Below are 15,912 nucleotides of genomic sequence, written 5' to 3' on the forward strand. Positions count from 1 at the left end.
CTCTGCACAGAGTAAACTGCCAGGAATAGTCACCATGTCAATTGGATGTTGTAAAGCTTTCAATTAACAACAATCTTCCTTTGTTCTCCTTTTTGTTTTCTTTCCTTAGCTGCTGTGACTTAAGGCCTTCCAGCAGGAACCTAGTTTTTTGCTAATGTAGAAAATATATGCAACTTTGGAATTTCAAAGTATGATGTTAAACATAAAATATTATTGGGGAAATCCAGAATAGTTGAACCTGCTGGGAACCATAGAGGCTAAACTTCTGAAGATACACATAAAGGAATGTCAAAAAGATGAAAACTTCAAAAAGGCAGTGATCAGAGGCCTTACCTCCTGCTGCTTCTTCAGTGCAGGAGCCCAGAGCTGCTTCTATAAGACTAGGATGGACGAGAGGATATTGGAGAAGAGAGTGTGGCAGTGGCAGGTGAACACCCAACAAACCTTTGGAAAGACTTGGGAGTTGTGACAGTTCAGCTTAAAACAACTTCACCCTTAAGAGAAATCACTGATTCCTGTACCAGCTACAGACAGTGGTGGCCCAGCCCCAGGAACCTGGGCCCTATGAGGTTCCCTCTGGCTTCTCTCTGGGGGTCATTCTCTCCATTGTTTTCTTTGAGACCAAGGACTGACCCTCAGGTTTGTCCTTTCAAAAAGGCAATTTGACACAACAAAAAGCTGGGAGTTTCTTTCTTTCTTTTTTTTTTTTTTTAATAAATCTTTATTGTTCAGATTATTACAGGTGTTCCTCTTTTTTTTCCCCCATAGCTCCCCTCCACCTGATTCCCCACCCCACCCCATGCCCTTACCCCCCCGCCACTGTCTTCATCCATAGGTGTAAGATTTTTGTCCAATCTCTTCTTGAACCCCTCACATCCCCTTCCCCCTGAGAATTGTCAGTCCACTCCCTATGTCCCTGATTCTATTATATTCACCAGTCCATTCTGATCTTCAGATTTTTTATTCACTTGATTTTAGATTCACTTGTTGGTAGGTATGTATTTGATGTCATTTTGTTGTTCATAATTTTTATCTTTACCTTTTTCTTCTTCTTCCTCTTCTTAAAGAATACCCTTCAGCATTTCATGTAATCCTGGTTTGGTGGCGATGAACTCCTTTAGCTTTTTCTTGTCTGTGAAGCTCTTTATCTGACCTTCAACTGTGAATGATAGCTTTGCTGGGTAGAGTAATCTTAGTTGTAGGTTCTTGCTGTTCATCACTTTGAATATTTCTTGCCACTCCCTTCTGGCCTGCATAGTTTCTGCTGAGAAATCCGCTGACAGTCGTATGGGTGCTCCCTTGTAGGTAACTAACTGTTTTTCTCTTGCTGCTTTCAAGATTCTCTCTTTGTCTTTTGCCCTTGGCATTTTAATTATGCTGTGTCTTGGTGTGGTCCTCTTTGGATTCCTCTTGTACGGGGTTCTGTGCACTTCCTAAACTTGTAAGTCTATTTCTTTCACCAGGTGGGGAAAGTTTTCTGTCATTATTTCTTCTAATAGGTTTTCAATATTTTGCTCTCTCTCTTCTTCTGGCACCCCAAAAATTTGGATGTTGGTACGCTTAAAGTTGTCCCAGAGGCTCCTTACACTACCTTCATATTTTTGGATTCTTTTTTCTTTTTGTTTTTCTGGTTGGGTGTTTTTTGTTTTCTCATATTTCAGATCTTTGGTTTGATTCTTGGGGTACGTTGATCTACAGTTGAGTTTCTGTATATTCTTTATTTCAGACAGTGTATGCTTAATTTCTGACTGGTCCTTTTCCATTTTTTTGGCATTCTCATTAAGGTCCTTGAAGGTCTCAAGTTTCTCGGTGGTTTTTAGAAGATTCTTGAGTAACCTTATAAATGTGGTTCTGAACTCTATGTCATCCAGTAGTTTGCTTTCCTCCACTTCTTTCATTCGTGACATGTTTCTTTGTCTTGGCATTTTGCTGCTTCCCTGTGTTGATGGAGTGGCTTTGTGTGGTAGGTGACCTATAGGGGCCAGTAGCTCAGCCTCCCCAATCACCTGAGGTGGACACTCTTGGTACACCCCTTTGTGGGCTGAGTGCAAAGTCTTGGTGTAGTTAAGCCTTGATTGCTTGGTACACTGGGAGGAATTGACCTTCAGGCCAATTGGCTGTGAGGACCCGCTGTGTCTATAATGGAAGAACTGCTGCGCTGGAGACACGCTTATGGTGCAGGACTTGTTTCTGTGGGGCTTTGGTGCTCACTGAGTCTGCCTCTTGAATGTGTCACTTATGGATGTGAGGAGTTGAAATCTAGTGTCTCACACTGACCACTAGGTACACTGGCTTCTGGATCTCCAATGGGGTGCAGGTCAGCTACTGTCTGAGGCCACCCAGCAGGCGCTACAGCGAGAACTACAGTTTTCTCCTCTTTGCTTGGGGTTTGGAGGTTTTGGAGCTGTCTGACCTGAGCTGCAAGTTTGCTAGGTTAAGCTGCGATAGGGCAGGCCATTCATATGCTAAAGCTGCTGCTTGGAGCTTGGGTAGGTTTGCAGATTGTGTGGGGCGGGGTCTCAGGGCATCACTAGGCTAGGGCGTGGAAAACAGCGATGGCTGCGTCTCCGACCGCATCTCTGTGTCCCGCGCCCCAGCACAGTAAACAATTATTCCTGCGCGCAGCCCTGCTAGCAAGCCTCACTCACTTTCCGACCCGATGGCAGACAGTCCAGCTTCTCCCTGTAGGAGTTTGGGTCCCCTGCATCTCCCCAGAAACTGGAGTTCAGAGTAATTGGGAGCTTGTCTCCCTTCGGGTTGAAAAAAGCAGCGCTCCCAGTCGCTAGTCGCCAGCCCGATTCGCGCACCTCCGTACCTCAGTTTTTCAGCGCTTGTGCACCTCTCAATGCTGTTTTCTCTTTCCTTCTAGTTGTAGAACTTCCACTCAGCCCACTTTCCCATGGTTCTGGGTGATAGACGTTTTGTCTTTTAGTTGTAGTTTTGAAATTGTTGTGCGAGGCAGCAGTTTACGTGTTTACCTGTGCCGCCATCTTGGATCCTCTTATCAAGCTGGGAGTTTCTGCTGCTGGCACCAGGGTCACAGAAAAGGACTGTGTGTGACTGACTGAGGTCATGTGCTCATATCTGATATAATCAGAGAGTCAGAAGAAAAAACACAAGGGTGGGAGGTAGTGGTTTTGGATAAAGACAAGAGATGTCCACCATAGTCACCAAAAACAGCCTATTAGTAAAAAGGAGTCAGTGGCTACTGTTGGGCTAAAAGTCATCAAAGGAATCATAGGGCAAGTGGCTAGTGGTGCAGTGGTTACTGAGATTGGCTTTCCTATTGGATGAGGTTCTGTTCTGAAACACAGAATTTAGGTGTGGGAGCATTGTTGTGTGCAGACAAGTAACTGGTTTGGATGGGAAGCTCTGGTTGGAGTATTTCCCATGAACTCCAGCAGTTCAGGTGCTGTTCAGCGCTGTCAGGGTTGTGCTAGATATGGGAAGTTCAGTTCCAGCTTAGAGCTGATAGTTAATTCAAAACTCCTCTGGATAAATAAGGACCATGTGGACAGGGCTTTTCCCTGCAAAGTACTGTGATTTCTTCAGTCTTCAGCCCCTTCCTATTTTCCTCCTTCATCTTAGGACTCCAGATCATTCTGGGCAGGGAGAGAAAGCCATTTGCAGAGGCCAGAGGCGGCATCGACTGCATGAGCTGGGAGGTGGGTGGTAGGAAGACCCATGGTTGGGACTGCAGCAGGACAGGGCACACACCTGGGCATCTGGCTACTCTGGTGGAACCCAGCAACATTTGAGTGCCCAGTTCCTGGACCTCCTCTCCTCTCTGACTATATTCACTCCCTCTCATCCAAACTCTCCCCTTGAGAGAGTCATTCAAATGCTCTCCATTCACTGATGACTCTCCCAGGTTTTTTCCTCCAGCTCAAACCTTTTCCTATACATATACTCCAGACATGTATAGCCAACTCAACACTTAGATGTGGAATAGGTTTTGAAAACATGTCCAAAAACAAGATCATATGATTTTCCCCAAAAAACTTGCATCTCTGCAAGATGCAATGACAATTCCATTTTTCCAGGAATTCAGTTAGAAAACTAGATGTCACCTTTGACCATTCTTTATCTGTCTTTCACCAGGAAATTGCCAATTCTTCACTCACAATATATCCAGATCACCATGCCCAACTCCTACTACCTTGACCCAAGCCACTTTTGTCCCTGGCCTGCATTATTGCAGTAGCCTCCTATCTGCTGTCCTTCCATTCCTGTTGCATTGTGGGCCTCATCCTTTGTAAAACATGCTGGATGATGTCCCTTCTTTGCTGAGAACCCTTCAGTGGCTTCCCATCTCTCTGGGAATAAAAACTCAAGCTCTCACAATGACTTGCAAGGTGTATGTGATCTTGCCTTCTTTCCCTTTCTGACCTCATCTTCTATCACTTTCCCCTCCTTCATTCCACTCCAGCCAAAATGGCTACTTCTGTTTCTGAAACATCTAAGCATGCTGCTCTTGGTAATTTTGCAGTTGCTCTTCCCTTTGCCTGAACACTTTCCCCCTAGATATCCCATTGGCTCGCTTTCTAACCTTCTTCAGGCTTTTGCTCAAATGTAACCTCATTAGTAAATTTTCCCCTGAACATTCTATTCAAAATTGCAACCCACAATCCCAGCAACCTTTCCAGTGTTCTCAATAATACTTACCAGCATCTGACATACCATATGTTTTACGTATTTGTCACTTATGTATCCGAAACGCCTGCAACACTACCTGTAACATGGAAGGTGTTCGGAGTTGTGTTAAATGAATGAATAAATGAATGAACGGACGAATGAAGCAGACTGGGCACGGAGAGTTCGGCTTCTGTCCTCCAGTCATGTCCAGGCAGGGGTCGCAGAGGGGCCGCACAAGTGGCCACCCTGTGCAGGGAGAGACCAGCCGAGGCCCCATAGCTGGGCTGCTGGCAAGGTCGTCGGGCGGGCGCTGAGGGCGGGGCCTGGCGGGCGGGGCGGGGCGGGGCCCGGCGCCTGCGTCTGCGCCATAAGGCCATAAAGACCGCTGCTTGCGACGGGCTAGCTGCACGCCGTCAGCCCTTCTGGTTCCTCCGCCCTCCTTACTGCCCGTGCATCCTGCTGCTCTCGCCATGGCCGCGCTCACCCAGAATCCGCAGTTCCAGAAGCTACAGGAATGGCACCGCAAGCACGGCTCTGACCTCAACTTGCGCCGCCTTTTCGAAGGGGACAGGGAACGCTTCAACCGCTTCAGGTGCGCGCGGGACCACTGGCGAGCGGGACATGCGGGCGGGGATCGGGGCGCGCGGGACCGCAGCGCATTGGCTCAAGGTGTGCAGGGCCGGGGCCGGGGGCCGGCCGGGCGGTCCCTGGGAGCCCCCGGTCCCGGATCAGGACCCAGGCCGCACTTCGCCCTTGACGCCTCCTTGAAACAGGTTCCGGGAACTCGCCGGAGGTCCCAGGGCTGCTTAGCCCTGAGAAGTGGGCCCCTCGGTGGCTCCCCTCCACGGGGACATGCCCATCACCCTCCTCCTGTCCCCACCGCGCTGCCCCCGCGGATTGCAAAGATACTCCTTCGCTGTTGTGGGGAGGGACTCTCGCTGACGCAGCAGGCGGGGAAGGGCTGCCTGCTTCCATCCGCTCGCTGCTGAGGGTGTGGGGCCCTCTGCGGGGTTCGGTCTGGGCGGGGCAGGCCGGGGGGATTGCGGGCAGTCTGGTGGAAGGGTGGAGATGTGGGGACGTGATTCCTGCGGAAGAGGCCAGGTCTGGAGACTTGTGAAGGACCAGGGAATAGAAAGGAGTCTATTAGAGGACATCTTGGGGAATGGGAATGGGGCCGACCGTGCTCCGGTGCAGGTGTGTCGGGGAGGGGTGGTCTGTGGCTCTGGCTGGAAGTCCCCTGTGGCCAGCCCTGTCATCTGAGTCCTCCCCGGAGTAAGCTGAGGTGCAGAGTGGGAGTTCAGGGAGGGACGGTGAACCTCGCTCTGTGTCTTCCCATCCCCCAGCTCAGTTTTAGCAGAGGAATGGCTCCTCACCCAGAGACATGCATTCTGTTCAGAGGCTGGCCCTTCTCACTGCGGCAGCTGCAGGTCAGCCTGTTGGGCGGGCAGGTGACAGATACCACCCTGTGCTGGGCAGCGGAGGCCTGGTTGGGGTATGGCACAAAGAGGATTTTTTTTCCGGAAGCAGTTCTGGTTAGGGAGCAGGCTGGGGGTACCTGGGTGTGGTCAGCGGCTTCTGCCATCTTTCTGCAGCTTGACCCTCGATACCAACCATGGGCGTATTCTGGTGGATTATTCCAAGAACCTTGTGACGGAGGATGTGATGAAGATGCTGGTGGACCTGGTAATGTTCTTATTTGGGAGGCTTGACCTGTAACCCAAAGTGTGGTGGGCAAGCTGGGCTCCTGGGAGCCCTCATGTCCTTGAGCATCTTTACTTCCTTCTCTCTGTGGACCTCAGTGACTGTGCCAATGCAGGGCTCTGAGCTCCTGGCCTGAACTCAGGTTCTGAGCTGACCCTTCTTACTAGGCGGTGGGAGAAGGTGCCAGGCTGCAGCCATCTGTCAGCCCCACCTGGGGCTGCACCAAGCCTTGTGCTTGGAGCTTGGACTCCTGGTGGCTAATGTGGGTGGTTTCCAGCCTGTGTCTTCTCTTGCAGGCCAAGTCCAGAGGTGTGGAGGCCGCCCGGGAGAACATGTTCAATGGTGAGAAGATCAATTTCACTGAGGTGAGCAGGCCTGGTGGCATCAGACTTCTCAGGTCCTCCAGGGCCTCTTCCTTCCTTCTCATGACCGTTGGCCTCACTGTGTCTTCACCCCTCCAGTTAGGCAATACTTTTGCTTAATGAGGGGCTTGAAGGCCTATTTCCTCTAGCACATTGCCCGGCCTTGGGGGGTGTCTTCCCAAGACTGATGGTCTGGACTTGGTAAGCATAGAATGGCTCCCAGTGTCTGCCTAGGGAGAGCACATTTCAAACCTGTGAGGAGAGGGCTTCTCAAGGCGTACTTGGAGAACTTTGATCTAGCTTTGCTTCAAGTTTTATTAATGAAAAGAAAACTCTTATGTCAAAAAATAAACCTCCTCAGTGGTAGGAGTCAAGAAGAAGGCCAGGCTTTGGGGGCCCAGCTCCTGAATTGCTATGGAAGCCTGGAGGCATAATAATCACTGAGCACTCAGAGGCCTGGCCTCAAGATTATTAATCCTCCTTTTACACATGAGGAACCTGAGGCTCAGAGGTCAGATTACTTACCCAAGAGTCATATCTGTACGAGGTAGAGTCAGAATTCAAATACAACCTGTCTTGCACTGCTGGGTTAGACTGAGAGAGGTTGTAATCAAGGAGGGCTTCCTGGAGGGGTACATTTACCTGTTGAAGTGGGGCAGGAGTAGGGTCGGGCAGGGTAGCATGACCATCTCTTTCCTGCCCACCTGGCATCTTTAGATCTGTTTTCTTCAAGGACTCCTCTGCTGGCTTCAGCTTGATGAGACTTGCTCTTGCATGACAAGGCCAGCTGCTTGGCATCTGTCACAGGCTTAGGGTCCGATTTGTTTGTGATAGGGCTGCTTGCTGAGGGAAGCTTGAGTTGCCTGCTTTGCTTTACATTCAAGAGGCTGGGGGCACTTTTCAAAAGATGCCAGCAAACACCATGTGCTCTGATCAGGAAGATGAGATGACTTTAGGCTTAATGAGTGAGCCCCAGCCCTCTGAAGCATTGCTTGTCTCTGACCTGTGTTGTCACCACTCTGCCTTTGCTCGCTGTGTTCCTTTTTCCTTGGCTTTTCACACCCTGAATACCTATGGGCCCTTGGGGCTTATCCTAGGCTTGTTCCAGTCTCTATCCCCTTGTGGTCATCTGCAGCGCCTAAGGGGGCAGCATATGCTTTGCCTTACCCCCGGGGCCTGGGGTAGCCCCTATTTCCATAAGCACACAGTGCATTCTCCATGTGAGACCATAGTAGTGACAGAGACCTTGGGGCCTGCGTGTCCAATGAATAAGGGGCTCACTCATTAAGAGCTGACTCTGGGCCACACTGCACCATGCCCAGCTGGAAGTGTGGCTGCCCTGGGGTGGGGATCTTCTCACTCTGACTCTTGTCCCCAGAATCGGGCAGTGCTGCACGTGGCCCTGCGGAACCGGTCAAACACACCCATTCTGGTGGATGGCAAGGATGTGATGCCAGAGGTTAACAGGGTCCTGGAGAAGATGAAGTCTTTCTGCCAGGTAAGCAGCTATTGGGCTGGACTTGCCTTTCACTGTATGTGTGCATGTATTTGGGAGTTTGGGGGCCCTGGTGGGCCACGCCTCCATTCTCTTCAGAGAGGGCTCAAGCCCTCACTGCAGCCTAAGGCGACAGGGGGGCGGGGGAGGAGGTATCTGTGTGATTGCTGGCCCTTGGGGGCTCTGCTAAGGCACGAATTTCCATGACCCAGTTCTGAGGGAACCCACCACTGGCAGCAGTGGAACAGCTTCCTTCCGGAACTACAGACACCTGTGGGCTCATGGACAAACTGGCCAGTGGCCAAGGTCTGAGAAGAAAGTGAGGGATGGGAGAGTGGGGAAGAGACTTTCTAATCTGTGTTTAGTCATATGCCCTTATTACCTAGTCTAGAACTAGATAAAAGACTTGCTTTGATTATACCCCCAAAGGCTTCCTATGCATGCATGCATACAGCTGTCGTCTCCTCTTTGAAATCCACGCATACCCATGCGTACACACAGGTTCATTTTTACCTATGTTTCTGCAGCTTATTTGTAAGTTTGGAGGAGATGCCCCATGTCAGTGTTAATGTGCATAACTTCCTGAGTGCGGCTGTAGGGGTATAGCCTCAGAGACCAGCTAGAGATTTTGCCACATCAACACGGTGCCTCAGTGTCTTGCCCAGGGGTGATCCTGCAATGGGTGGCAGACGTCCTCAAGCCTGGAGTACAAGGACGATGTCTGTGGGCTTGTTTGTGTGTGTGGGTGTGTGCATGTTCGTGACGTGTGCTCCGGGAGTGAAAATCTGGGTTCTGGTCAGCTTGTACGGAAAGCAGTGGCCCTCAGGTGGCTGGTCAAAGTCTGGTTGCTTTGGCTAAGAGCCATTTTCAGACCTGAAATGGCAGGAGGTGACCTGGGCATCAATCCAAGAGGCCTGGCAGCCGAATGAGTAGTACTTCACAGGGTGAGGAAGGCTTGGGGTCCTGATAGGAATCTGGTTTCCAGAATATTCCTTAACAGTGGTTGATATGTGTGGTAGCTCTGGGTATGAAGGAGGAGATTTCCAGCCATCTGTTGTGAGTGCCAGAGCTGACATGCCTGGGAGAGCCTGCTGCTCTGTTTGATCAACGCTTGTGTGCTGAGGCAAGCCCATGTGTGGAGAGTGTGCCACTGGCTGTCTGGGAGCTGATCCCAGGAAAGCCCTCCCATACAACTGGCTGCTGGAGAACCTGACTCCGACTGACAGGATATTTATAGTATAGAAAAGCTGCTGAATGGCAGCAATTCCATGGTGAGGAACACTCCCCATGGCTATGCTCTTAAAAGTTCCCCAGGCCCTTGATGGTGTTGTTAAGTGGTTAGAGTGCCAGCCCATGAACTGAAGGGTCACGGGTTCAATTCCCAGTCAAGGGCATGTACCTGGGTTGCAGGTTCAGTCCCCGGCCCCAGTCAGAGCACGTTTGGGAGGCAACCAGTCGATGTTTCTCTCTCCCTCTTCCTTCCTCCCTTCCACTTTCTATAAAAATCAATGGGAAAATATATCCTCAGATGAGGACTAAGCAAACAGAAAGTTCACTGATATCAGGTGAGGATGCCATGACCTTGATTGTGATGGAAAAGAGCTCATTTATCAGAGGGCACGGGTCAGTAAAGTCAGTGTATGTTCTTACACTGTAGCAATGAGGAAGCACCAGGAGGAAGTAGGGAGTTATGGTTGCATTGACCTGCCGTGCTGTTTAGGACATACTATGATTTTAAAAAAGGAAATTATAGAATTGGCATGTGTCGTAAAATACCATCTGGTCAAATAAAGAGTGTGTGTACTTATATTAAAGATAAACACATTTCTCCTCTGAGGTGCTTTATTATAACAAAACTTTAATAGTGACATTGAGAAAATGTGCAATTTACTTCCTTTTTTGTATTGATGGAAAGTTTTCCATAGGTTGATTACTTTATTATTTAAAACAAAAATAAAATAAGAGTTGCAGGATCTTGAAATTACTCCAGAATTTAGCAGCTAAAAACAACAACCAACATCTCTGTGGATCAGGAATTTGCAGCGTCTCTGCTAGCTGGTTCTGCCTCAAATCTCAGAAGCTTGTAGTTAAGACGTTGGCCCAAGGTTACACTCATTTGCAGGCTTGATGGGGGCTGCAGGATCTGCTTTCAAGTGGCTCACTAGCAATTAGTGCTGGCTTTTGGGAGCCTTGCAGTTCCTCATCAGATGGACCTCTCCACAGACTATTGGATTGTCCTCAGGACAAGGCAGCTGCTTTTCCCCAGAGTGCCTCAAGGTCTTTCATGAGCTAGCATCAGAAATTATTCTTTGATTTCTCTAGTACCCTATTGGTTTTACAGGCTACCTCTGATCAGAGTGGGAGGGGACTGTAAGGACATGAATGCAATGCCAGGAGGCAAGAATCACTGGGAACCATCTTGAAAGCTGGCTGCCATACTCTGCCCTCTGGCTTCCAGTAACCCATCATGTTCCTCCACATGCAAAATATCCCCAGTCACCTTTTCCTAAGGTGATATCCCATTACTGTATCAGCTAAAAGTCAAGAACCTGGTCATCTAAATTAGGTACAAGTATAGTAATATCTGCATTTCTTTCTTTCTTTTTATTTTTTTAATCCTCACCCAAGGATATATTTCCATTGATTTTAGAGAACATGGAAGAGAGAGGGAAAGACAGAGAGAAACATTGATGTGAGAGAAACACATCGATTGGTTGCCTCCTGCACACGCTGTGACCAGGGCCCAGGCCAGGGAGGAGCCTGCAACCAAGGTACGCGCCCTTGACCAGACCCTTTGGTTCACAGACTGATGCTCTATCCATTGAGCAAAACTGGCTAGGGCTTCATTTCTTTTAATACAACTTAAATATAGTACCTTTAGATCTGAAGACGTGAATTAAAGAGACAAATTATTTACCCCCTCATACACCCCATATACAAAGGTGAAATAAGCGTAGGCTAACTGATAGGATAATTCCTTACAGAAAGAGGGGGAAATGGGAGGCACACAGGAGCCATTGGTCCAAAGCAATTCAGAAATTCAGCAGGGCACATTTTGGCAGTTACTTGGTTAGCACTCAAAGCTTGGGAATCATTCCTTAGAGGTTTTGGTTTGGGCTTCATTCGTTCCTTTTATATGAAAGGTACTTGCAAGTGCATCTTTTTGTCAGCCTGCCTACTCCTGTAGAAATGTGGCTATCTAAAGACTTCTTCTCCCGTTGTACCATCTCTGTCCCTTTTAGTCTAAACTGGTGGTGTTTCTGCCAATTCAGTTATCTTAAAAACTTTGTGTCGCCTGGCCAGTGTGGCTCAGAGGTTGAGTGTTGACCCATGAACCGGGAGGACACAGTTCCATTCTGGTCATGGGACATGCCCAGGTTTCAGGCTCCAACCCCAGTGGAGGGCATGCAGGAGGCAGCCCATCGATGATTCTCTCTCCCAGTGATGTTTCTAACTCTCTCTCCCTCTACCTTCCTCTCTCTGAAATCAATAAAAATATTTCTTTTAAAAAAAGAAAAAAATCTTTGAGGTTCTGCCCTAACCGGTTTGGCTCAGTGGATAGAGTGTCGGCCTGCGAACTAAAGGGTCCCAGGTTTGATTCCGGTCAAGGGCATGTACCTTGGTTGTGGGCACATCCCCAGTAGGGGGTGTGCAGGAGGCAGCTGATCGATGTTTCTAACTCTCTATCCCTCTCCCTTCCTCTCTGTAAAAAAATCAATAAAATATATTTAAACAAACAAACTTTGAGGTTCTCCTATAAAGCTTATTGGTGGGTTCACTCCATTAGACAAAAGTTATACCCACAAATATCTTCAAGGTAACTTTTTCTTACCATTGCTTCTAAGACCATGGAGATAATAACCTTGAGCTTCTTAGAAGCTTTATCTCACCAAAAGGTTCTCTCTGTTACCACCTGGGCTTTTTCTGAGATCTAAAGGGTTTTACAGCTGCACTCTCAGCGTTGTCTTTATACTATGCTTTTGTGACAGTGCTCTGCATTTGCTCTTTGCCAAGGATTCATCTCTCTCTATTAAAAAAAAAAAAAGTGATTTTTAGAGAGGAAAGGAGAGAGAGAGAGAAACATGGATCGACTGCCTCCTGCACATCCCCTGTGCAACCTAAACATGTGCCCTGACCAGGAATCAAACGAGGAACCTTTTGGTGCATCGGACGACACCCAACCAGCTGAGCCACACAGGCTGGGGCAAAGAACCATCTCTTAATTTTAGCATCACTTGCTTCCTTGAGAGGCTGTGATTTTCTAACCCACCATTTCCCAGCTTCTTTTTGTTAATTTTTCTGTTAGCTTATTTCTCTAATATTTTACTATAAACACCAAAAATCCAGGCAGTTCCTTTAATATAGTGAAAAGCTCTGTAGCTAGATCATCCAGATCCTAAATAGGTATATCTTTTACTTTCCCTGTTAATGCAGGCAACAGTGTTGTTAAATGTTCTGTCACTATATAACAAGGATTATTTTTCCTCCAATTTCCAATAATGTTTTCCTCCTATCTCTTCAAATCCACATTAGCAGCCTCTTCAAGGACTATCAAACTTCTGCTAACAGTCTTTCCTAGTATTTTTTAGGCTTTCATTAACTGATTCTTTTAGCTTTTGCCCACAAATTTTGGGGTTTTGTTATGGCAATACTTTTTGGTACCAAAATCTGGCATTATTTATTTATCATTATACTAGAGGCCCAGTGCACGAAATTCGTACACTCAGGGGGTTCCCTTAGCCTGGCCTGCGCCCTCTCACAGTCCCTCAGGAGCAGGGGGAGGTGGAGAAGCCCTCAGGGGCACCTGCTGATGGTGCCAAGCGATTGGGACCGGCGCCGAGTGCCGGCAGCAGCTCCAGCGCTGGCTGCGGGTGCAAGCAGGGCCAGTGCCAGCAGTGGGTGCGAGTGGCAGCTCCGGCACCAGCAGCAGGTGTGAGCGGGGCCGTCGCCAACAGTGGGTGCAAGAGGCGGCTGCCGGCCTTAATCGTCCCTCAGGAGCAGGGGGAGGTGGAGAAGCCCTGAGCAGCAATTGGGGCCAGCAGTGGGTGCTAGCGGGGCCAACGCCAGCAGCAGGTGTGAGCGCCCAGTGGGACTGCAACATGTGGGAGCAAAGAATTTTCAGTAACCATTAGAGGCTCGCCCTGATGACAGCGACTGGTGCCCCACCTTGGTCTGGCACCCCCACTCACCTGCTCCACAATCCCACCATGTTCCACACTCGGCCGCCTGCTGCTTACACCCGCCATGTTTTGTGCGTGCCCCCTGGTGGTCAGCACATGTCATAACGACCAGTTGTTTGGTTGTTCCGCTGTTCGGTCTATTTGCATATTTGGGTTTTATATATATAGATAACAAATCACACCCAAGTTTGGCTTTAAACAGCAGTAAACGTTTATCTCACATAGTTTCTATGGGTCAGAAATTACAGACTGGCTTAACTGGTTTGGGGGTCTCTCTTGAGGATGTGGTCAAGGTGTTTGCCAGGCTGCACTTACCTGAATGTTTGGCGGGTCCTGGAGGATCTTCCCAGGTGGTTCCCATTCATGGATGGTGAATTGGCCCTGGCTGTTGGAGGAATGCCTCAGTTCCTAGTCGCATGGGTTTCTTCATGTGATCTTTTGTGTGTCCTCTCAACATAGTAAATGGCTCCACCAAAAGTGAGTCATACAAGACTAATCCTTTCATGACCCAGCTTCTGAAGTCATGCTCCATCCTGCCCACAGTACCCTAAAGGGTGCACAGCTCAGCCCTGTTCAGCTCAGGGACTGTGCTCGGGAGTGAATACCAGGAGGCAAGGATCATTTGAAGTCCATGTGGAGGTTGGCTGTGTGTTTGATGTTCTTTTTCTGGTGCAGACCAGTGTTAGTGATTGGCATTTCCCATCTCTCGGTCTCTGATATGTTGGGTTCTGCTGAGAGTTCACCCTTGTTTTATAAATTCTGACAATATTACTGTGAGGTGAGGATATATCCCACTTTGCTAATGATGAAATAGTTGGTGATGAGTGTGGCAGGCATCTGCCACTCAATAGGCCCCCGTGAGGGCCTGAAAGTTAGGACTGAGGCATAAGGAGGAAGCAGTAATGATATGTCTGAGCAGCAACTTATCCTTGGGGTTTTGGGCTCATCACATCTCTCACTCTATACCAGCGCGTCCGAAGTGGTGACTGGAAGGGGTACTCAGGCAAGCCCATCACAGACGTCATTAACATCGGCATCGGTGGCTCTGACCTGGTAAGGAGAGGACAGTCTTGGAATGGGGTGACGGGTCCCATCCAGGGCCTTGGTTTCTCCAATGATGGGACCTACCTCTTCCCCCTGGAATCTTGTTTTCTGATGCCTCGTCTCCCCACAGGGACCCCTCATGGTGACTGAAGCCCTTAAGCCATACTCTTCGGGAGGTCCCCGGGTCTGGTTTGTCTCCAACATTGATGGGACCCACATTGCCAAAACCTTGGCCAACCTGAACCCTGAGTCCTCCCTGTTCATCATCGCTTCCAAGGTACAGGCCTCAAACCCAGCCTGGCTCTCCTGTGTGTGTTGGGGTGGGGGCAGGGCATGGGACCATCCCCACCACTTCTGAGTGGACTCTGTGTTGGGGATCCAGTCAGCACAGCTGCCCTCAGACTGCTCCTTGTCTGGGGGCATTCACTGTTTGCCTGATGAAAGCCTGGACTCATCAGTTTGAATCTGGGTCTTCAGGCCGTACCCACTTGCTTTATGGGATCTGTGCTCAGCCTGGGACTGTTCTCATCCTTAGTGACCTATCCCTAGTGTCTGCTCCTTTCTGATCCCAGAGCCATGCTCAGATGATGTAAGCATTTTGTTTGTTGTCATTTATGCCCAATTTACTCACGTTAATGCACATAAAATATTAAAAATCCCATCTGAATTCTGGATATAGCCTAGCCTGGGCTGAAGGAAAGTCCAGGCGTGGCCACAGCTCTTCTCCTGGAAGATGCTCTAGCCCTTGACCTGTGGCGGGGATCAGAGGAAGTGGGATGAGTTGTGGCTCTTAGTAGAGTCCCCTCTGTCACTGTTCCCTTCTGGTTGTGAAGTCTTGGAATCACAGGATGTCGCTGCTACTTCCAGGCCCCTTTTAGCCCCAGACGCAGCCACTCACCGTGGCTTTGTGGACCTGTGGGCGGCGGTTATGTGGAGTTACGCACGGCTCCTTGTGACCACCGGGCACCCACATGGCCTCTGCTGCTCAGACTGCTATGCTCTCTGGTTGCAGACCTTTACCACCCAGGAGACCATCACGAACGCAGAGACGGCGAAGGAGTGGCTTCTCCAGTCGGCCAAGGATGTGAGCGCTGGGTGGGCGGTGGGCAGTGTGTGGGCCAGGAAGGCTGGGGCGGGGATGCCCAACCACCTGAGTGGCTCAGCCTAGCCCTGTAGCCCTATTTCTATCATAGGAGGCAGCCTGCCTGACTTTCCTGATTAATGTGGCAGAACCTGCTGTAATTGGCTGAGGGCCCTTTCTTTAAGTTCCCTTGCTCTGCGGGATCCTCTCCTCCCCTGGTCACACCCACTTTATAAGGAGGGCCATTCCTGGGCCTTGTATGCTGATGTGGTAGGATGGGCCAGCCAACCTTTCTGTCCCCTCGACCTTGGACCTTGAGGTGGGGCTCCTCCAACAGCCTCAGAACCAAGGACCTTGGTTTCTCTAGAGATGGGAGTGTCCCCTCCCGTGGGTGGCCCCCTGGGATGGGTTCAG

The 15,912-nt window shown here is 49.4% G+C and overlaps 1 protein-coding gene across 1 annotated transcript in view; it reads left to right on the top strand.

Moving 5' to 3' along the window:
* Window positions 1-4,947: 4,947 nt before the first annotated feature.
* The window catches only part of GPI (glucose-6-phosphate isomerase), a 30,350-nt gene continuing 19,385 nt past the window's right edge, over window positions 4,948-15,912 (top strand). Inside the window, exons 1-7 of the mRNA XM_080645113.1 lie at window positions 4,948-5,227; window positions 6,228-6,318; window positions 6,633-6,701; window positions 8,077-8,196; window positions 14,343-14,426; window positions 14,548-14,694; window positions 15,430-15,501. Of these exons, the coding sequence (XP_080501239.1) occupies window positions 5,106-5,227; window positions 6,228-6,318; window positions 6,633-6,701; window positions 8,077-8,196; window positions 14,343-14,426; window positions 14,548-14,694; window positions 15,430-15,501 (705 nt within the window). The 5' untranslated portion in view covers window positions 4,948-5,105. The remainder of the gene's footprint in view (window positions 5,228-6,227; window positions 6,319-6,632; window positions 6,702-8,076; window positions 8,197-14,342; window positions 14,427-14,547; window positions 14,695-15,429; window positions 15,502-15,912) is intronic.

Source organism: Plecotus auritus, assembly GCF_963455305.1.
Source record: "Plecotus auritus genome assembly, chromosome: 10".
NCBI lineage: Eukaryota > Metazoa > Chordata > Mammalia > Chiroptera > Vespertilionidae > Plecotus > Plecotus auritus.